This window comes from Anas acuta, chromosome 2 (genome assembly GCF_963932015.1).
Source record: "Anas acuta chromosome 2, bAnaAcu1.1, whole genome shotgun sequence".
Lineage (NCBI taxonomy): Eukaryota > Metazoa > Chordata > Aves > Anseriformes > Anatidae > Anas > Anas acuta.
The window spans coordinates 16,935,646-16,959,285 of record NC_088980.1 but is presented as its reverse complement, the minus strand read 5'-3'; the positions used below and the strand labels follow the sequence as shown (position 1 = coordinate 16,959,285).

The 23,640-nt window shown below is 38.3% G+C and overlaps 1 protein-coding gene across 6 annotated transcripts in view; it reads right to left on the bottom strand.

The window, feature by feature from the left end:
* MPP7 (MAGUK p55 scaffold protein 7) overlaps positions 1 to 23,640 on the bottom strand; it is a 149,414-nt gene that overhangs the window by 30,430 nt on the left and 95,344 nt on the right. For all 6 annotated transcript variants that reach the window (XM_068673642.1, XM_068673644.1, XM_068673641.1 and 3 more), the window contains 6 exons: positions 12,837 to 12,968; positions 6,240 to 6,321; positions 5,194 to 5,279; positions 3,328 to 3,402; positions 2,684 to 2,880; positions 2,099 to 2,163 (listed from right to left, as the gene is read on the bottom strand). In XM_068673642.1, coding sequence (XP_068529743.1) covers positions 2,099 to 2,163; positions 2,684 to 2,880; positions 3,328 to 3,402; positions 5,194 to 5,279; positions 6,240 to 6,321; positions 12,837 to 12,968 — 637 coding nt within the window. The remainder of the gene's footprint in view (positions 1 to 2,098; positions 2,164 to 2,683; positions 2,881 to 3,327; positions 3,403 to 5,193; positions 5,280 to 6,239; positions 6,322 to 12,836; positions 12,969 to 23,640) is intronic.

Sequence of the window (23,640 nt, the reverse complement as noted above, 5' to 3'; positions counted from 1 at the left end):
GATAACAGGAAAAAACTGCCTAACTTTCGAAGGATCACAAGGGTGTAGAGTCTTCAGCTTACATGGGATCTTCTTAAAAAGCCAAGCAAGTGGAAGGTTTTCCTGAGAGCAACTCAAGCAACATCCTAGTAATGAAATTTTTCTATAGGTGAATTCTGGTCTTTAAAATGCCTTCTCTACGAAGGATGTGAATTCCCTCCCAACACTAAAAACATGTTTGGTCTTTGAATAAAGGGATGGACATCTGCTCAGAACAGCACTGCCACTCTTCCCATGGAAATCTGGCAGATGTAGCAGCAGATTGTCTGAAGAAACAAGGAAGACAGAAAATGATAAATCTCTATTACTCTGCTGTCTTTCTTCCTTCAAGAGGCACCACAGACTTCTAGATATTTATCTGGACCTAGCTTTGTTTGGAGAAAGTCTAAAAGAGAATGGTAAAAGGTATACTGCATTACCTGAAGGTTCTGTCATGTGTTAAAGGAAAGAGGAGCAAGAGAGGAACTCTTCTCCCTTGTTTACACTAGCTAAGTCAGAACAAATAAAGACAGCAGAGACAAAAATCACAGACGTTGCACTGTGAGTTTTCTTTGGGTTATAATTTTGGCAATTCCCAATCAAATTCAGGCTGCTGATTTGGAATGGTGAGATGCATCTTGTAAAACCTTTCACTTGAAGGTCACTAAAAAGATGCAGTCCATTATAAAAGGAATCATGCAGTGTTGCTGCAGCAGCTGATTTACCTCTTCAAAAGCACCAGTGCCACTTTAATTGAAGGCTCTTGTTGAGGGTATTATCCAGATTCAAGAACAGTGGACAGAAAGAAATAGCTATACCCTGGGACCAGACACTTTTCCAAAACTGGGGCAGAGCAACTTCACCTAGAACCTAGAGAAACAACAGATTTACTACAAACTGTAGGAGCTCCTATTTGTTTCTATGACCTACGCAAATTAGAAATGCTACAGTGCAATCATATAATCTCTTACTGTAAATATGAAGCTAATTGAGGGCTTTCAAGTTAACAATACCACAGGGCATACAATACAACAATTAGGGAAAAAAAAAAAAGTGAAATGGAATGAAAGAGAGAAAATGCAGATTATTAGAAAACCAACAGTAACCATCAAAATTCAGAACACAAAAGCCATAGCAAGGAGTTAGGAAAACAGCAACAGAAACCTCAGCGAGAAGTTTTAAGATTAAATTCATTTAGTTTTGCATAGAGTGTGCCAGTATCCACCTCTTGCCATAGTATCCACACTTTTTGTTTTAATGTTGCAGAATGAAAGATGGTTGGAAATTTTAGACCACTTTCTGAATATTTCTAGTTGAACTCACAAACATGTTTGTATTTAAGATTTAGATCCTACTGAAGCGTGATAGTTTCTTACATTGTACTCACTTTGTTATGAGTCTGTACAACTGAAAGAAATAACAGGTCAAGTAAAATATGCAATAATACTTAAAACAGATGTTGATGTAAATTCCAGTGGAAAGAAAATATTTGTTTCGATGTATGCACTTTCTTAGAGCTTATTTTTCTTTTATTGTGTAACTACTGTATTTAAAAGCAGAAACTACTAAGTATGAATTTGTTTAAAAACCAGTACATTGTTTCGTGAAAGTCCGTTGAAGAATTAAGTGTCCTGACTTTTAAAAATTCATGCTACTTCATATGACATAAAAAATTACCAACTATATGGGGAAGGAAAAGGAGAATATCCGACCTTTTATCTCACTCTCAATATAAATTTCACCATATTGATGCAGTCCAAATTATATAAACTGTTGAGCCAATTCTGCGCTATTTCAACAGGAAAAGAACACTCCTCAACCTTTGAAATATTATATATCAAAACATTAATTGGGCTCAGTGCTTTGAAAACAAAGTCAGAAGGCTGGGAATAATTGTTGCTGCTTTTAAGGCTTTTAATTTCAGCTGTTCTATTTACCTATTTTCTTACTGATACAATGTGATCAGGAAGCTATTGTGCCCTGGAGAAATGCATCCTTTAGTCACAGGGCTGAAACAAACTGCTATTTTATGAGGTTAGAGATCAAGAGAATGATTTCTATTCCAGCTTAAAAGACTTACATGATTTTCTGTTGGAAATTTTCAGTGGCTGAATCTGCACTTCTGGTCTTCTTAGTGCAAATCTCCTATAAAATGGGAGGTGGTAGGGAAAAGACACAAACTCCTCAGTTTTCACTGCAAATTTGGGATTAATAAACACTTAACATCATGAGACTATTGCAAAATATCCAAAAGACTTTGTAAGAAATTAATTTAAAACAACAAAATCTACTCACAATCTAAAAAATTAAATCCTGAGCCTCAAATTTTTGTAAGCTCTCCAAAATCTGCTGCAGTTGTTATTCCTGCATAGTACATCAGTGTGAATAGAGATACTGATGTGCTATTTTCCATATGGTTTTTCTTTTAATCTGGATCAGTGCTATCCTATCAGTTTTTGTCATTATTAGTTCTGGCCAGACAAATAAGGAAATCCAAAGTATTTCAGCAACAGGTTTCCAAGTTCAGTTGTCTTGCTGCAAATGCAGGTTTATAATACCCTTGTAATCTATGAGCATATGTATGACAAATATGCTAACTTAACAACTCGGCAAATAAGTGATTTTCTTACTATAAAAGATAAAACTATGCATCTCATTAGCTCACCTCTCCTGGAAATGCTTTGAAGGGATCAAGCCTGCTCTGGGATTGGCATCACCTTCATGTTTGGCCTGCCACCAGGTCGCATCATCCTGGCTCATGATCTGAAGGATATCTCCTTTTCTGAAAGCAAGTCCAGCTTCTTTACAAGGAATTGCTTTATCCTCATTAGGATCATAGTCAAATAGGGCTCTGATAAACATCTGAAACAAACAGTACTTTTTCTTTAGAATCAAAATATTAACATGTAATCCAAAGGTATCTCCCTTTTTTGTTTTCACTGTTCAAAAACATTGAACAAAATAATGTAAAGCAATAAACATTTACTGCTGTAAAACATCCTCATGGAAGTCTAACATCAGAAGTTAATACAGGAATGTTTTATTCATTGCTCCTGCAACCACAATCGCTTGCAGTAAAGGCTGCAAGATCCAACTCCCAAAGGTAAACAGAACTTCAAACTTTGCAGTGGGACACTGTGTCCATGAGGAACAGAAAAAAAAAAAAAATCTAGCATGTTAGTATCATGTTAGAAAAACTGGCATAAGTCACATTCTTGGGTCTGTCATCTAAGCAAACAATACTGATCCTCAACAGTAACACTTGGAAGAAACATTCTTAAGAAGAAATATTCTTAAGAACTTGCCTACCTTGCCTTCCTTCGCTGGTGTTTCTTCCTTCACACTGGGTATAATTTTAAATGTAATTGCTCCTTGAGACTGAGCCTAGTGAAAAAGACAATGCACAGAGAATTAAACTATACATTTCACAGAAAATCTTAAAAGGAAAGAAAACTCAAATTAATTAAAATACTCAAAATATAATGAATCGATCCTCTCCCAGACATGACCCATGGAGTTTGACAGCTTCACCATACAGAACTTTGAATCGCAAAACTTACAAGTACTCGCTTAAAAACCCAATGATTTATTTGTGTCACTTGGGGTTACAGATGGACTGTTAAAACCTGGAACCTGCATGTTTCAGAGGTTCCACTTCTGCTCTGAAAGCATGAGCAAATGCTACAGCTAAAATATACACATATTAGAAGCAACTGCTGGACTCCTGGCACAGTTTGGACATCCCTGGAAAAATCCAACTACCATTTCATTTTTCAGAAAAAATCTGATAGAAAAATTCAAATAGGCTTGTGCCATATTTATCATATAAAACTATTGGGGGGATTTATTCTTTTGGCAAGTTAAAGAAACTAGAAAAAAAAAAAACATTTTTGAATAGACTACGTGTACTAAATGGAAAAAAAGCCCTCCACTATAAATCTTAAAACAAGTTAGCCATCATCAACCACCTCATCCATTCATCTTTCCCTATATCCCACTTAAAGTGTGTCTGGCTGCATTTTACTTATTAACCACAATATATTCCCACTGCCTCAGTGACATTTTGCTATTGAAGGAAGTGCTAATCAGCTGGAGACTCTGCTACTATTGCATGCAGCTGACAAGTTTCATAAAACTCGCAGAGTGCAACAGACAGCCAACGATTTAAGCAAAATGGAAACAGGCCTGTCCACTACCAAGTGAGACATACTTCTGCCTGCATGTCTGCGATCCAAGAGCTCACTGTTTGACAAGCAGCAGCCAAGTTCTTATTTCACCAGCCATAGGACTGGAATCAATATTTCTGTTACTTTTGAAACAAGCTCTAAATAGCTTTTGATGTTTATATTGTACCTCAAGGAGGTAAATGGGGAAATTGTTCACACCTTTTCTAGTGCTATTGTGTTTCTAGAGATTTTTAAATATTAATTTTTGCAGGAAAATATGTTTCTGTAGGGAACACAAAGCCATAAAGCCAGTATGAATATTGCTGGGCCAACACTTGAAATGAATCATCTTGGTAATTGAACCAAAACTGTGAGACAGCCATTCAATTCAGCAGGACAGCAATATGTTTATGTATATAAAAATGACTATACCATGAATATAAAAATCTGTCACGACCTAATCAGTTTCTTTGATATAAAAATATTAAATATTTCTGGAAAAGTCTAAATTCTTAATTTGTTATAGTGATCCGTAACTGACTAAATAGGCTGGCTTTAGAGATTGAGTAGCTCAGAGAAGTATAAACATAATTATATATATCACTATATACAAATTAAGATATACTCTTAACTTACCCAGTTATTCTATCAAGTATGTACGTTATGAATTCATCATAACGTGAAGTTAATGCATTAAAAACAAACGAATTTCTAAGTTTGAATTCAACAGATGGTTTTATATCTTAATAACTGCAGATGATACATGGAGGTCTGCAAGATGTTTACAGCCATGTGACCATCATTAACCCATTACAAGTCATTTGTAATTGCATAGATCTAATGTGTGGAAAATCATTTTTCTAAGAGAAAGGTAATAAAGGTTTGTAGATGATGGTACTAGAAGAAAAAGCACTACTGCAAAATATACTTTTTACCATGAAACACGTTAGAAATTGTAATTACTTTTTCTAGACTCTCCTAAATTAATTTGAAAATGTTTCGTATTTACCAAAATGTGTATTATTTCTTCAGGTTTTTTATCATCTACAGGAATCCCATTGACTTCCCTTAGTTCGTCACCAACATGAATAAGACCTACAGAAGGAAAAGAGGGATTATTAAATGGCATACGTTACATCTAACACAAAAAGAGCTGTCAACATTCAGCTTTTTTCTCCCTTGTCCATCTACTTTAACCTCTAACTTAAAAGCAGGAATATACGATGAGTACAACTACAACTACTGTCCCCATAGATAAGTTTGAGATGGTTGGTTTACTCACCTTCCTTCCTTCCTCCCAAAAATCAGTACGCTATGACTTTTCCAGACTTCTATGCAGATGTTTGAAACATGTCTGTGCCAAATCTTTTTCTACTCATACTACTTTCCTATTGCTACACAGCTGCAAGTACTGCAAAGATGACTTAAGTTATGAGCGCTAATTTGTGGTACAAATGCTTCCTAATTTAATGATATATATCTAGATTTACTCCACTATCCCACCTAAGTGTGAAACGCAGCTGTCTTAGATTGTCTTCAATGAAAAGAGGCATGTTAAGAGTATAATTCAGGATCTCTTGCTTCAGTTCTTTTAGATTCTGAGCATCCCAAACTGAACAATGGGAGTCAAGGATGGGCTGGTATTTTGCTATTGACCAGCAAACTCCAAATGTAGTAACATAAAAGAATGCAGCCATCATGAGTTCCTCCATCAATAGGTATAACATTGGACTATCTCATCATTTTTAAGTGGATGTCTTTAACTGGAAACAAATCATGATAAATCAAAAATCAACCAACCAACCAAACAAATGAAAAATGAAAAAAACCCTCTCCATCTGCTAACTCAAAAGACACCTCATTGCAAGTGAACTGGGGAACAAAAATAGCACAAATACTTTCTCTGGTATTGAAACATCACTTTGGAAAACTGTCCAAACTCCAAATATCTTCGTGGTACAGAAGTATTTCATATGTACAAAATACTCCCATTTTACCACATCTTCTTCTAAATGTTGTAACTTGAATGGCTTGTACCAAGAAGCAACACCTTACCACTTCTATCTGCAGCTCCTCCACGCATTATCCTGGCCACCACAATAGCACCAGTATGTTCATCCCTTTTAATTGTAGCCCCCTTTAAAGAAAAAATGGTTTCTTGGTTAGTCTTACTGTAATTTTAAGTCTCTACACTAAAAAACATTTGCTACGCAAAAATGAATAAAGTTGGCATAGCACTGATGTGTGAATAACCCAAAATGATACTTGCTCACATAAAGAATTCACAAGGTATGTTGCTCTATTACCATCCTGTTAAAATGGGACTTCTTTTCCATTCAGAAGCAACTTGGGCATTCTGTAGGTACACAGCTTTAAAAAAGCGCAAATGATACAAAAAGTTCACTTTTCAAACTAATGTTTACTGTAGCATATGTTATTTGAGTCTGCTGCTAAAAGTGTACTATGCTATGATTGAGAATTGGTAAGTTGTTTCTGCATTAAAAGGGGGGTAGGGGAGTGGAGATGTTCCATACTATGGCTATAAAAGGTTTATCTGTGTTTGCAATTGTTGCACTTGATGCTGAGAACTGCCCATGCACGTACGGATCCCTATTTTGCTTTACAGTGCCATCAATAAACCTGAATTCGAGAAATCCCCCTGCACTTTAGCTCTCACGTGGAGCTGGCATATGTGAGGGACAGCTCACAACGCAGAGGAGTGGGACATTTCCTGTTTTTTATGTTACACAAATACAGCACAAGACATTTAGATAAAAATTGCATAATGTAGTGAAATTTGTTGTGAGTAACTGTCTAGAGGAGAAAAATGCCTTTGTAAACATAACCGTGAGGGTGTTCTGCAGAGAGGCACGAAGTGATGAGTAAGAACCAGGTAGTGGCAGGGAGAAGGGAGAAACTAAGGTGAACCAGAGCCTTGAAGCACTGTGGAAGTTGCAGTGCCATTTCTTTCAGGCAGACTGGGAGCAATGAGGTGGGGAGAGGTTGGCCCTGCTCTGGAATCTCACTTGAAAAACTCACGATTAGACTTCTGTGCAGAACGCACAGAGCGCCGTATGAATCTATCAAACACAGCATTAACCCCTGCAGCCCGTATCTCAGCATTAAGGTATGACCTCGCAGCAACAGCTGTAAATTTACAGCTTATTATTAAAACCTGTAAAGTTGCATCTGTTTAAAAGTATAGAACATCTTGGCTTTGGTTTTAATATCGCCATCAAAAAGAAAAAAAGCATTAGGATGCTACAGACAAATACAAACACAGGACACCTCCACTATATCGTCCACATAAAGCAGAGGCTCCCCCATTCACCAGGAAAAGAAGCCCTGAAAGGAAAGGCTCTAGGCCTTTTACCCAGATGTTGACACTGTTAAACTTCACTGGATGCAAAATGCATCCGGCCACTGCCACCACCCAGCCCACCGTGTCCCCTCACGCCAATGACTGCAGATGGTTACTCCCCTTCTCTTTGTTTTTGGACAGACCCTGGAAAAAAAAAACGTGTGGAATTTGCAGTATGGACCAAGGTGAGATGCAGAAGTGATGATCAGGCTCGTGCCACAGCAGAGCAGTCACTTAATGCTTTAGGCAAGTCCCACTACCCATATACTGGCACAAAATGAACTCCCGGCACACATCAGCTGATTTGAAAAATGTCCCAGTGAATGTAAAAGGTAATTGGGAATTTTCACACAAAGCACAAAATCAAGGTAAAATTTACAGGAAAATTATTTAACCCAAGCAAGGTGACCACCAACAACTTCTTTATGGCAATCTCAGCGTGAGGCCCATAGGCAGCAGCATTCGAGTTTACGCACGCTGCCGTACCTGTGGCACACAAAGAAAAAAAGAGAGTTCTTTAACCTCTCCTTCACTCCAAATTTAGAATACTTAAAAAGAAATCATCAAACAAATGGATTTCTTTTTGAGCACTTGAAGAGTTGATTTTCTGAAAAAGCAGCTTCTCTTGTACCGCTGCCAGCCCTGCTTAAAGTATGAGGTATATATAATCTGGCAAGGATTTCTCCTTATGAGATGTTCAGCTCCAGTACTTTCAGTTACATGTGCAGTGCAGCTCCTCATTTAGAGCTTTAAAAATGGAAGAAGGTTAGGCTGGACCTTGAGAGCTGGAAAATATTTTCAGGGTTGCTAGCCAAAAGTGTAAGTTACCCTAAATGAGACATATACAGATGTAATAGCATAGCTCAGTTTAAAATACTTTTAAAGGGAAAAATAAGGAGTTTGGGAGCCATATGGTGATCAGACTGAGAAAATGTTTAAAGGTATACCATGCAAAAACACTAAAATACAAGCTCCTTTAGCAAGGCTCTTTCACTATTTCTTTTTTTTTTTTTTTTTTTTTAATTATTTTTAATGTAGTAAAACTGGTTGTTGAGCACCACTCGGGGTTTCACTGACGTAAGCTTTATTAGTTCACCCATTTATCTGCTGGTTCCACAATACAAATGTCCTAAGCCTTGATTTTTTTTTAGGAAGGAAAAGTTACTAGTAAGAGAGTTTGAAAGATCATTAATATTTTTGCATACTTTTCTATTAAACAAAAACACATGCAGACGTTGAATGCAAATAACTACTTCAATAAGAATTATTTTAATTCATTCTTTATTGGAAATGCAAATACAAACAGCAGCTACCTACCTTACATTGAACAGTTATTTAGAAGTTGATGCCCATGCACATGCAGACTGTGCACACGAAGGCTTTTCCTATCCCCAAATTAACACCTCCTATAAAATAGTTGGTCGGGTTCATTCACTGACGAGAACCAAGCTATGGGGACTTAGAGGAAGAACTGGGGAATCTGCACTGGCAGAACATGTATGCGACTATTTTTGAACACCACAATTTGTTTCACCCAAGTTCAGCTATGGAAATCAGTTATCTAGCTCAAGCTAGGTGTCCAGGCTCCTCCTGCAGTTAATGAAAACAAACAGGCAGCTCCAGAGAATGAATCATCCTTTCGTCAAGACGGGCATCTTGAACAGATGGAATGGCTCATTCTGGAGCTGCCTGTTTTTCTCCTGACTGTAGACATAGCACAGATCATTGCTTTCCAAATGACTAAATTTATGTGAAATGAACTTACGTGATGAAGAAGAAATCATCTGGACATGAAGAAGGATGCTGTTCAGAACAAGATCACGACAGCACTAATAAACCAGGACTATTATTTCAAAGCTGGAAGCAGTGAGTGGCCAGTAGCTGAACTCTGGATACCCCAGGTGTACATGCTGGGTATCAGGAATGTTAACCAGGAAAATGGCAAAGACTGAAGAAGTCCTAGAGAAGCAGACTCTGGGTTTAGGTAAAAACCCTCCAAACTATGTGAAAAAAAGACGAATTACAGTCAGGGGAATTTTTAACTATCTCTGGAAAGAAATGTCTCTTAATTCTCTCTCTATAAGGTTCAGAGACATTCTAAACTAATTTGTTTAGGTAAAACCTCCTAACACATGATCTCACCTCACTTGAGCGAGAAGCTGTTAGAATGCCATTTGCTAATAAAGCATTAAGGAAAAAAGAAAGAAGGGGAAAAAAAAAACTGTGGATGGACAAACCAAAAGTTTAAATCATCTCTTGCAAAAAAACTGGAGGAAAGTTCAGCGGTGACTTCTGAACTGATGAAATCTGGCAAACAGAAGGCCCTCCCACAAACCCAGTTTCCCTCTTGTGAGATGATTACTCCTGGGAACTCAGGCTTTGTTAATATGTGATTAACACTAGTGAGAGTTGCTTAACTCTGAGACAAGTGCGAACAAATACGAGAGGCTACGTGGTGTAATTTTACTTTAAAAAGGTCACTAGATACACTCTGAAGAAGTTAAGAGAGTGTGTAATTCACTTCACAGAGTACTGCTGAAAGTAAGCCAAAGGAGATGTTCAAAGTCAAGAACTTCCAGGACTTGCAGCTGATGCAAAGCTAGCTGCTTTGCAGAAGAGCAATCTCTGCTGCTTGCTTACAGAGGAAGAAAAGGTATCAGAGGTGAAAGAAAGTTCAAAGAGCTCAGTATCTTCAAGTCAAGAAGCCAGGCAATTTCCACCCCAGAAAAAACACCGTATGGTACCTCCATTCTCAAGCTGAGTAGAAACAATTCTGATGTATGTATGCAGTGGAAACCAGCCTTTATGACTGGTTCTTGTGGTTTAGCCCAAGTGGGCAGCTCAGGACCCCATGGCCGCTTGCTCACTCTGCCCAGGTGGGATGGAGAAGAGAATCGGAAAGGGAGAAGTGCAAGAACTTGTGGATGAGACAAAGACAGCTCACCCGGTAAAGCAAAAGCCACGTGTACAAGCAGAGTAGAAGTGTGTGATCACCACAATTTTCATATTTTCATCATAAATCCAAAACAGAGCGTCATGTAAGTCTCTATGAAGAAAGTTAACTCTATCCCAGCCAAAACCATGACACTGGAGTAGTGCAAATAGATAAGTTGAACAGAGACTCATTGATCTGCACTCAGCCAAGAATATGCAAGACTTTAAAACATGCTCTGAAGAGAAAGAAATTAAAAAGACATGGAAATAAATAGAAAATAAAATTTTAAATAGTTTAGTAAAGGTAGATCATGGTGTATCTTTTCTTCAATAAAGGAACTTCAGGAAACATAAACACAACGGTTCTAAAATACCTAGTAAAAACCTTGTCTTTAATTATTCTGCTGTGCCTACTATGACAAGTAATTTATCTGGTAACTTATCTGAGTTACCACGCATGTTTCTTCTCACTCATACTTAAGAAAATAATAACAATCTGGTGAAGAGAAAAACATGTTTGTTGTGTATTGTGGTGATGGTGGCAAAACAGTAAGTGACCACAAAGAGTCAGTACGTGACATCAACATCAATAATGTTAAAACAGAATGAAGGGAATTTACAGAGAATGAGGAAGACACCACGCAGTGTTCGTGGAAGTTTTCTTGGAAAACAAGCAGCATGCAAACCAGAACTCACCATAAGCTCTTCTCCAACAAAAATAAAACAGAAAGATAGGCTGGGGATAGGCTGGAACCACAGACACTCCTTTCCCGTACAGATAATGTGCTATCTTAGAAACACTGATCGAAGGGAAGCTTTAGAAGTCATTGAGGCCAATCTCCTGCTTAGCACAGGACTGTGAAGGCAGACCAGGTCAGCCATTGACTTAGGACGGTTTGGAGACTCTACAACATCTCTGGTGGGTCTCCTCCAGTGCTGTACTTCCCACCTAATGACATGTTTTTCTTAATTCTCAGTCGAAGCATCTTAGGGCTGTAGCTTGTGGCCACTGACCTGTGTTTTAACATCTTTCACCACTGAGAAGAGTTTGATTCTATTGTCCTTGAAAGCTCCTCACTGTCAAGTAACCGTAGGCTGCAATTAGCCTCTTTCTACAGACATAACATAGCAACAAGTCTACCATGGATTCCACTGTAAGGCTGTTTTCACATTGGTAATTAAATCAAACAGTCCTAACAAACAGAAGAACTGAGTTCTCTGACATGCTCATCTCATACTGTATTTTCTGACTTGTTCACACCTTTCAGAATTAATACTCCTTCTGATACTAAATCCTAAAACAAGTTTGTTCTCTTCCTCAAATAATTTCTTAGATTAAAGAAAGAGGAAAGCTTGAAGCTATGATTTAAACATTTGGAAAAAAAAAAAAAGTTTAATATGTTAAAACAAAGCAAAAACTTTCCATATGGCCAAACATTTCATTATGCCAACGGGCATCTACAGTCAATACTCAAACTTATTTCTTGTTTATTGATGCCAGAAATCCATCAAGAGTGATGGTAAGATGTCTACTGAGAGGCATGCTCTCCTTATATGTCTAACAGAGGAATCACTTTCCCACTGTTATTTCAAGTGCAGAATCATTGCTTTCTCAAAGTTATTTTGCAGATATTTCTTCAGGATTGCAATCCATTAAAACAAATACTCAGTATAGCATAAAACAAAGCTCTTACTGATTTGCAGGAGAAAAAGAACACAGGTAAATTTTATTCAAGATGACTCCCACTCTACAGCAAATAAAAATAACCAAATCAAGTAAAACATTTTAATATTCTTGTAATATTACCTAGGTTTAGTCCTTTCATTTTTCCAGATATCCCCATGAAGATATTAACTTTCTAGTATTCATAATCCAAAGTACAACAACAGACATCTTAAATTTGCCTAGATTTCAATTCAAGCATTTTAAAATATGTTTTTATGCTTTATTTTCAGTGTATCAAAAGGTCACATTTTTTTTACATGAATGCTCACAGGCACAGTTCATAACAAAGGTCAAGATTTCTTTGGGGATTCATTCTCCCTCTCATTTTAAAACAAGTTCATGATGCAAATTCAAGATAAAAGATGAATATATTACATATATAAATGCTCAGACTGGCCCACATATATAATGCTCAAACACAGTGAATGAACAAATTCTTATTATTCATTTCACATACTTTAATACTAATACATGGAAATGGAATACAAAAGTGCATTACTGAATGTTAGGAATAAACATGCACAATGCCTGTCTATTCACTTTTCTAACCCATTTGCATTTATAACCTGAACACTCCACACCCTGCACACAAAAGCAAACACCCACAAAAACAAATGACAGGAAGACTTACCAATGGTTCCCTGTTTTTGACAAGTCTGATTATTTTAACCGAGTCTTCTTCCTCATCGATATCATCAGGCATGGGGGGCAAGACAGGATCATAGTTCTTCTGAGCAACAGTATCATGCACAGAGAGCAAAGCCTGGAAACATTAACAGTCAGTAAGTTATCTGGCATCTGAAAAGGTCATGAAAGACAAAGCAGACACTATTATACACAGCCTGACTCCACTAGCTCTACTGATATGATGCAGGTAGATTGAATAGAATTTTTGCCACTCGGTAGGTAAGGAATTGGCTGGATGGTCGCACTCACAGAGTTGCGGTCAATGGCTCAATGTCCAGGTGGAGATCAGTAACCAGTGGTGCTCCCTCAGGGCTCACTACTGGGACTGGCGCTGTTTAACATCTTTGTTGGTGACATGAGCAGTGGGATTGGGTGCATCCTCAGCAAGATTGCTGCTGACACCGAGCTGTGTGGTGTGATTGACACGCAGGAGGGCAGGGATGCCATGCAGAGGGACCTGGACAGGCCTAAGAAGTGGGCCTGGGCAAACCTCATGAGGTTCAACAAGGCCAAGCGCAAGGTCCTGCATCTGGGCCGGGGCAATCCCAAGCATAAATACAGGCTGTATGGAGAATGGATTGACGGCAGGCCTGAGGAGAAGGACTTGGTGGTGTTGGTGGATGAGAAGCTTGACATGAGCTGGCAACATGCACTCACAGCCCAGAGAGTCAACCAGATCCTGGGCTGCATCAAAAGCAGTGTGGCCAGCAGGGCGAGGGAGGGGATTGTCCTCCACTGTTCTGCTCTTGTGAGACCCTACTGCGAGTCCTGTATCCAGTTCTGGGGCCCCCAGCACCAAAAGGACATGGATGTATTAGAACAAGTCCAGAGGAGGGCCACGAGGATCAGAGGGCTGGAGCACCTCTCCTACAAAGACAGGCTGAGGGAACTGGGCTTGTTCAGCCTGGAGCAGACAAGGCCCTGGGCAGACCTTACAGTGGCCTTCCAGTACCTAGAGGGGGCTTACAGAAAAGCTGGGGAGGGACTCTTTGTCAGGGTGTGACAAAGAATTCCCTCCATGAAGTACGTATTTTCATGCACACAATGTGTGCACCTAAGTAAATTGTGGATAATTTACAGAGTCTTCATATCTATGAAAATACTAAGTGCCCTGCACACTAGCTTGAAATTACAAGAACAATGATCAGGAGAAAACCCAAGTCTCCAAAAGTAAGAACAACATTCTATTCTTCCAAGATAAGTTTCTTCAAAAAACCAAGCAGTCCTATGAATCGAATAAGCAAAATAAGCATCTTCCCGTACTTCTGTTCCAGCATCAGGTGCATAACATTAAGCTGTTTCCCAACCTTTCCCTTCAGAGGAACTCTGGAAGCTTACTTGGTTACTGGATCCCTTTCATACCAGCTCCCTTTCATACCAGCTCCAAATTATCCTAGGAATGTTTAATTTATTGTGGAATTCATGATTGAGATTGAGGAACATATTGCTCAAATGATTTGGCTTACCAACCACCTGTCACATGTCTTGCCCCATTTCTTTCTCTTTGTAGTTTCTCCAGTTCATGCACAGCTTGGCCAATCGATTTTTCAAAGAAAGGCCTTTCAAACTTTGTTGTGACAAAACGCTCAATCTTGAAAACAAAATAACTTATGGCCTTGCAGAAACTCAAGCGTCTTGAAATTCAAAGGATGTTGGAAAGCTTATTCTCCTAAGGCTCTAAGAAAATCTCCCCTATAATCCAACATTCACTGGATGAAGTAATAATAACAAAATAAATGAAAAATCTCTTTCTACATAAAGAACTCTTCAAGTTCATTTCTATTTTGAAAAGTCTTCATGATCTGTAATATCTTTGAGACTGGCGAACAATGGTCAAGTAATGCATTTACTTCTGTGGTGGAAATGATGCATTACAACAGGAGTAACAGCAACAGCCGTGCTTTTTATTGCAGTTACTGCTTTCCATTGCTTCTGTTTTCAACTACTTGCTCCTAAACACTTGAATATCTTACATTTTGATCTGACTTATTTTTGCCCAAAGAGTTATTATTACAATAGTTATGGTCTGAAAAAGAAGCGATTTGCAAATTGATAACCTTCCCTGCCATACAAATAAAGTATTTTGCAAAAAGTTGAGATATTTAGGATTAAGCAGAACACATTGACCTCGGTGACATGGATGACATCAGAAGGTGTCAGAGCAACAACTGCAATAATGAATCTATTATAACAATTACAATGGTGATTAAGAAAAAATGCCTTAGTAAAGAAGAATGGAAAATGGCTACATTTCTCTAATACTGGTTTACTTTCTACTTAAGCAGATAACATTAGACTGAGCATACAAATAACCCGAAACCTTATGTTCTCAAGGATGATGCGAATGTTTTTAGAAAACACATGACACTTCTATTATGCTATTCCAGGATTTTTTTTCCTTATTGAAAGAGACTGTAAACAACCGAAAGAATTTCCAGGCAATGCTACAAATTATCATGGCAAAAGCAGACAAGAAAGCGCACATAGTAATCCTCAAACTCTGAAGTTTCAAGTTGAAGTCAGGTCTTCAGCAGAATAAACACAGAAGATCAGGTCTGCTTCACGAGAATTTGCAATTGTCTTGCTGATTTCTATCCATATTGTACAATTTGATAAAAACTTTTTAACACTGTAACTAATTATTGCTGGTTTTCTTCCCAAGATACAGTTATCGGCTTCTACTATGCACCATCAATATCCACGAGCTCCCTCCCACCTAAGATTAGTCCTACTTCAGGTCTGAGCTAAAAACCTCAGGCTAGCAATTACGGTTCCTCCTTGAAATGTGTATTTTGAAGCCTTACACATGTAAAATCCAGGCAATCACACGTGGTCCTCTAAAGATGCATGTGAAATATCAAAGATACACTAAAACAGAAGTGGTGTTTGCTTTCACTTTGAGCTACTTACAGTTAAGACTTCTGAAACTAGTATTCTGCAATGACATTTTTCCACATAAAGCTAGGGCACATTCACAGACTGGTTCAGTTTAATGAGGTTCTATATTGCAGTTTAAAATCACTCGGGCAGATAGAGAAAACAGATGAAACTAATCTAACGTACCATTTCCATAGTAAAAGGCAGCACCTTAAAACATGTTCAAAAGAAACTACCCCCGACAACGAAACTTGCAAAACAGCCTCCATCCAATATCGAACCCAGTGATGCATCAGTGTTAATAAGATGCTTCCTGCTATTGCTGCCAGATCAGCCTTCTGGACACAGCACGCCAAAGCAATGCCAATCAGTGTCTGGTCCTTCTGATGCTTTTCTTTATTCACAACTGGAACTTATCAGGCCCTTCCCTCCTCCTCCTGAAAAACACATCAAACCACCCTGTACTACAGCTTTCCCCAAACTCTACTATTATTTTATTTCAGAGCAAAGGTGCATGCTTGAAATAAGAGCACAAAGACCAGAAAGCATTTCTCAGTCAAGTTTCAAGAGCTTCTGTCATCACAAACTTGTTCATGTTGTACGCTGAACATACTAAGATTTCTTTCCTGATCATCTTCATTGCTGCTTCTTTTAACACAGTATCCTCTGTCCATTGTAGCTGCTCTTGAATAGCATCAGCAGCAGAGACATTGCACAATGATTAATTTGCAAGCAAAATTTATAAAACTATTTTATTTCACTTGATGTTTCAGCTCAAGATGATTGGTGTATGTCCTCAGGAGAACTTCCATACGTTTCAAACACATGAAAAAATGACCATATTCACAGAGCAAAGGGCCGTTTCTTCAGCAGCTTCTCAGTGCTCTGCATTTAATAAAATGTATGCTTCGTCCAAAAAATTATGCATCAGACTAGACTATATATAAAAGTTTGGAACTTTTTTTTTAAAGAGCAAACAAATTACAAGTGCCAAGAAAAAAAAAACTTGGATTCCATCCTGAACAAGATTTACACAGAATAATGGTGTAGGGAATGCACAAGGGAAGGTAAAGCTGGTAATGTTCTCTTTTTGTACATAAGAAGTGATGAACTGACTGCATTTACACTCCATGGTACTCATTTTTGCCTAGCACAAGAAACTTGCAAGATGTGCAGATGACATTTTTTTGTTTACGTTTTGTTTTTGTTTTGAAATACACAAATCTGCAGAACTATGCACATATGATGAGGGTCATGCATATTTAATCACTGCTGGAGAAAAAGATTTTATTTCAGCCCTAAGTTCTACGCTTATGATTCACTAATGTAAACAGGGTCCATATTTAGAACTTGAAAGAAGGTATGATTCAAACTCCTGCACTACCTAAATATAAATATTGATGTTCAGCTAAATTCTTAGACATGATCTAGCTGGAAATGAATACTTTCATCAGACCTCTGAAATGTCTAATAACTTTTGCTGTATTTTTCATATTAAAACTATCACTGGTCATTTCACAGTTTATAAATTGACATTTTACACTATCAACTTACACAAAGAAAACCTGACTTTAAAAACATGCAAGGATCTTTTTCTTAAACTGTTCTGAAACTTCAAATGCTTTCTTAAATTGAGAATGTTATTAATGAAAACAGTATTATTTTGAAAAACATGTATCATTTAACTACACCAAATATATTTTTGCTTCCATAAAACAATGACAAATTTCATATGACTTTTTCTTCTATTTATATTTGGAGAGCCATAAGAATAAAAATACTTCCAGTAACCCTGACTTTTGAACACAGCTCCTTATAAGTTTTAAAGCTCTCACTATTAAAAAAATCTCTATTTAAGCTCTACTTTTTGGAAATATTTTGCATTTGCAACACTAGAAAAAACATTTTAGAAAACAGCAAGTTAAACAAAGATGGAAGACAAAGGACAAAGAAACAAAAGAATCCCTTTCTTGACCTACTTGAAAAACAGTAAGATTAGAAATTTAAGTAATTAATAGTCAATATTTTAGAAATAAAGTTTGTGAGTATTCCAACTAACCTTCAGGAAAGCAACCAGCTGCAGCAGATTAAGACATTGCCAATCCAGCTGCTCATTACCTTGCTTCTCCTGGAGATTGCTGTCCTGGCAGCAGAGTCAGCAAAATGCAACAGAACGGCCCGTGACTTTGCTGTCAGTCCACAGCTTGGATCACCAGCACATGCCATGTTTCCTGGCAGCTCAGTTTGATAGCTTGAGTTGTATCAGGTGAAAATGACATTTTCCCACCTCTTTGCTTTGTTTTGGTGATAGTTACTTCTACCAAGGCTGGAGTGGAGAAGTACATAGGAGGAGAAGGGAAGCTTCACCTGCAAGCAGAGCAGCGCGCCCCTCAACCCTTATGGCTCTTATGCTAGCGGGCTGCAGCCATACCTAATTTTCCTTTGTGAAAGGTGACATAAGCAATATGAAAAGATAAACTGAAAATGTTGGTGGAAAAATTATTCAGCACTTGAAAGACTGATTTATGAGAGTAACTTGCATAAAGTTAAAATCATGTGAGTGAAGTCATCCAGAAATACCAAAGAAAAGCTGAAAGAGCTGGGAGGAGACTGAATCCACTGAAGAAGGCTGAAGGCAGCAGAATAAAACCAGCAGAAAGCCAAGGCACAATGGTGATGGCATACGGGCTCTGGGCACAAAAAAGGAATCAGAGAATCGCTGCAGTGTAGGCGCCTATGAATGCCATCCCCTAGCTCCACTCCCCAGCAAATGGGCAGTACAACAGCTGCTAGAAAAGGGCAGCGTGGGTAACCCCAGGCCTGACCCAGGGCAAGGGCCACAGGAATCACTGGGTACATGAGTGTGACGAGAGGGCAGCAGGCATCTGAGCAGGCATCTGAGCTAACGGGAGAGAGCAGTTATGGCAGTAGAACTGAGCTTGGCTAAAACATGAGGCATCATCTAGAAGCAAGCAATAAAACTACAGGCAGCAGAAACTTGCTCGTGCTGCTGAAGCGAACAGAGGATGGCTGGGATAACAATGTAGTATTTCTTTTCTGGCAGTAGCAGCAGTGTGAGTTCACAAGCTACAGTAACCATGTCCCAGGCAGCAAAGGATTAAAATTCCTTCCAAAGGTGCGACAATCTAAGCACCTTTCCTGCAAGGATCTGAGATTTTTTACTCTGAATAAAATTCCCCAAGTTAAATACACATAGTACGTGATATTAAAGAAATCAGTTAACTTCCAAAAAACGAACATCTTTTACCTTTGCTGCTGAAAATCACTTGCACTATTCAATCAACGGAAGCAAAAAACCTTTGACAGTGACAGTAAGGAAATGGAAATAAAGTCCTTTAATTGAAGTATGATTTTCAATTTGTAACCAGGAAACCAACGGATGTATTAATTCATGGAAAAAAAATCATGGTTAATTTACTTCTTTCTTTTTCAAATGTTATATTTTCCTATATGTCCTCTATAAATGGCCCAGAAATGATACACTGGCTGCGAAGGCAGCAGTTAGGTATGCTCAAAAGGGAAGTATTCTGTGTGTGTCTGCCCTGTCTGTACTTACAACAGGGTTGCCCCACAGTTCAAGCTTGTCCAGCTGGCAATCGAATTCCTTTCTCTTCCCATTTGACCAATCTGGGGTCACAGGAGTGATTCAAAACATGTAAAACACATCCCATACATATGTGGTTTTGTGTTCTTAGTATCTACTAAATATTAATGTTCTTAGCACAGCAACTTCTCGGTTGGATCAATATTAAGTACATATTACTTTTTCCTTTTTACAATGGTGGACTTTATTCCTGACTATACGAACTTCCTTTCACTCAAGGGTAATTTCCTTGCCTGAAAATGCAGCTTCTTGATTTCAGATTCACCAGTCTGAACTGATGGGTTTACCTGCAGCTGGTAGCCAGACAGCAACAGCCAGCAGAAAGCTGAACTTTCTGCATCTTCAGACTCCCGTTTCCTTTCGCTCATTGTTTGGAGCCCCAGGAGACGTTTCCAAAGTTGAACTATCTCAGTGTTCACAGAAGCACGCAGCCTGCCCGTGTCATCTGGTAAAGGTGTTAATATTCTTCCAGATGACAGCCCTATGTTTTTCCTCAACTGTGGATCACAGCAGAATAACCTCTGATTTTAAACCAATACTGAAGAATTTGAACAAAGTCTTTTACATTCACAACGTGATTCACGTAGCTAAATTGTTCTTGACTGTTTTTGAAATAGGGCTTAGTAAAGCCCTATTTAAGTAACTTCCAAGAGCACAAAATACATGGTTTGCAGACTGGAAAATGCTTACACATCAGCACCCTTCCAGCATCTTGGCAATCCTTGATGCGTTCCTTTTTTGAAGAAGTGGCAGCATCCTGACAATACTGAAACAATGGGTCAACAACTGACTGATGGGTCAGGCTCAAAGGGGTATATAGGGTTACATCAGGCTCATAAGGGTACTGGGGTTACATCAGGCTGGCGGCAAGTCATTAGTGGGGCTCCTCAGGGCTCCATTTTGGGGCCAGTTCTCTTTGGTGTTTTCATAAATGATCTGAATGCAGGGCTTGAACGTATACCAAGTAAGTTTGCAGATGCCACTAAATTAGGAGGAGCTTTCGACTCCCTCCAGGGCAGAAAGGCCTTGCAGAAGGATCTTGACAAATTAGAGGGCTTGGCGATCTCCAGCCTCATGAAATTTAACAAGAGCAAGTGCCAGATTCTGCATCTGGGACAGGGCAACCCCGGCTGTACGCACAGGCTGGGGGCGAGAGGCTGGAGAGCAGCCCTGCGGAAAGGGGCCTGGGGGCTGTGCTGGAGGCCAGCTGGCCACGAGCCAGCCGTGTGCCCTGGGGTGCACCAGGGAGGGCATAAAGCTGAGGGAAGGGATTGTCATGCTCAGCTTCAGTTATGTGGCCCACTTTTAGGTGCTGTAGGTGAATGTTATTGGTACATGTATGCAGTTCAGAAATCCTACATGAGTTAGAGAAGGTAATGTCTTTATGTGTAGCCAAAGAATTTCTTTTCTTTTCTTTTCTTTTCTTTTCTTTTCTTTTCTTTTCTTTTCTTTTCTTTTCTTTTCTTTTCTTTTCTTTTCTTTTCTTTTCTTTTCTTTTCTTTTCTTTTCTTTTCTTTTCTTTTCTTTTCTTTTCTTTTCTTTTTGTATTTTCTCCTGCCATTCTGCCTGGCTTTGCTTTTGTTTATTTTATCTATTATTTTGTTTATTAAATGCTGGCTGCTAGTGAGCATTTTCATTTCTACACATCTAAGACGATTGCGACACAGGCTGTCCATTTGACACCAGCTCAGTTATCACTTGAGCTGGAACTGAGAGACTTTCCAGCACAATCTGATGATTGTTACTTAAATATATTTATGCAGTATCCTTTCATCTCCTTTATATCATTTTATATCTATGTTTATGATACTTTGTATATTGTTATATGTACGCTCTGTCAGTTCCTAACACATTAAGAGTGTGCCACAACTGCTTTCTAATTTTCTCTGGCTGTCAGGTGTGAAAAATCAAGGCTTTTCTTGCTGTTTTTAAAAGGTCTACTTTGCTATTAATTTTGATTTTACTTCTTCCATTACAGTAGCAAAATAATTCCAAAACATATTCTCCCAGAGCTCCCCAACCAAAAAAAAAAGTTTTCTAAAAAAACTCCTTTAAATTATGGCTGCAAATGGCAATAGAAATACCAAGTTGAGTTCTAAAACTGAAGAATTAACTATAGAACCTATTTTCCCTCTAACAAGGTTGCCAAAATATGCGAGGGAGGGCTTCCCCAAATGGCAGCCTGTTGCAAATGGCAAAAAACAATAATAATTAAAAAAATCAATAGAATAACCCACCTTTTCACTCATTTACAGCTTGTACACCTATCAGAGAGCATTAAAAACATTATATTTGGGAAGCATAACACTGACCTTAAAATTTCACTTCCTTCCTCCACCAAATCCATAGCCATTCCTCCCTTCAAAACAGCAGTGTGCAACCTCTAGCAGAACACAGGCACCAGGACTCAGAGAGAACAAAGATTAATTTTCAAACCACATATAAGATTAGCCTTCGATCCGTCTATCCAAACAAACAATGGGGACATTTCTATTAAGATAAGTGCATGGAGTCACCTCTGTCTCCTTGCCCTCCTTCTTTCTCCTTGGTGCTCTCTTTTGCAAGTAAAGGAAGGAAAAACTTTGTAGAAGGATCTCGTTCACTTCCTAATGAAGTCTCCCCAGTGCTGTTTGCTATCCTTCTCCCCCAGCTTCATGGTTGGTGTGCTCAGGACATCTGTGGGCTATCCACCAATGTGTTACCACACCGTTAGTGCTTTGTTCCCTGCTTACTGAAAATTTCCATATATTACTTTGGTGGAAAATAAATATTTCTCTCTCACAGCTGGTATTTGACAGCAAACCACCCAAAATTAAGCATGTTCTTGCTGATTTACTTAGGGGCTCTGATTTTGAAAACAAGCAGTAGGTAACTTCCCAGTTGACATACAAAGAACATCGTGCTCCAGCTCACCGTATCAATAAAGTTGCACTAGTTTTATAGTAAAATCTTTCAACGAAAGAGCACAAATCCTGTAACCAGGCCTATCAGCAAACCTCAGAGAGCACTGACAAATAAATAGTTATAAATCGTGGACAATTATGCTTTCTAAACACATACTGGAGTCTGCGTTACCATACGTGACCATGAATGTTTCATAAAGAGGAGAACAGTCTCCCAGGACATGAGCAAAAATAGAAAACATTGGTTCAGTCAGGAAGACAAATCTCAAAAGGAACAGAGCCAAAAGGTCCTCCAAGTGCTTGGGATGCACTAACAGCACAAATGGAGCTCAGATGTTAACTGACCTGAAATTTGTGTTTGGCTTCTCCAGATGCAAAACCTGAACAGTTGTAGGCAAATTCCAACAATTTCCAGCGGAAAATGTTGACTTTGCAGAAACCGCATATTTCAATGTAAAATCCCTGATGGAAAATCCTCAGCAAGTCTAATTGCAAAGGAAATGGCGGAAAGAGGACAAGGTTTACATTAAGATTTTTTTAATTACATGTTACAAGAAATGTTTCATAAAATTTTCAAAGAAAAAACAGTTTTTGGTTTATATTATTATAGCCCAATATTTTCTTTGAGTACTTTGTATGTTAAAAGTTCTTGTAGAAAAATGCCTGCTGCTTCCTGCATAGTAAATTACATTGTCAATTTTTGCCAGTAACTGTAGGGCAGCTTTATAAAGCTCTGCTGATAAAGGCTTACAATGTTTATTTTTTTAACAGAACAAGTAGCACTTTGATCCAAGCAGTCTATTAGGATGCTGCAAATCCAGTAAGCCTCAGATGGCACAGGTGATGGTATCAGCCGTTTATCAAATAAAGGCTGGAGTTTTACGAACTTCTCAGAAAATATAAGAAAAAAACAGAAAAGGATAAGACAACTAGAAAAGTATGCTTCAAGCTAAAAGAAGCACTTTTTTTTTTTTTTTCTTTAAGAAACCTAAACAAATATGGGGAACAGTTATGTGAAGAACACAAACTGCCCTGGTTTCACCGTCTGCAGCTTTAGTTTTGTTTAACTTCTGCTTATATTCTGAAGGAAAGCCAAGGAGGAATGTATTAGATGAAAATGTTTACAAACACAAATTGTTTATGTTTCGTGAAATTGGAATTCAAATACATTTCAAATAAATTGCAAATAAAACAGCAAGTGTAAATCCTATATGCAGTTTTCTGGCATATGTATCTTCATCATTTCAAGGCAATTTAAAAAAAATTGAAAACAAGTTAGTGTAAAGAATCTGTATTTTCTCTGAACAACATATTGAAGTTGTCCATGGATAAATTAATCTGAA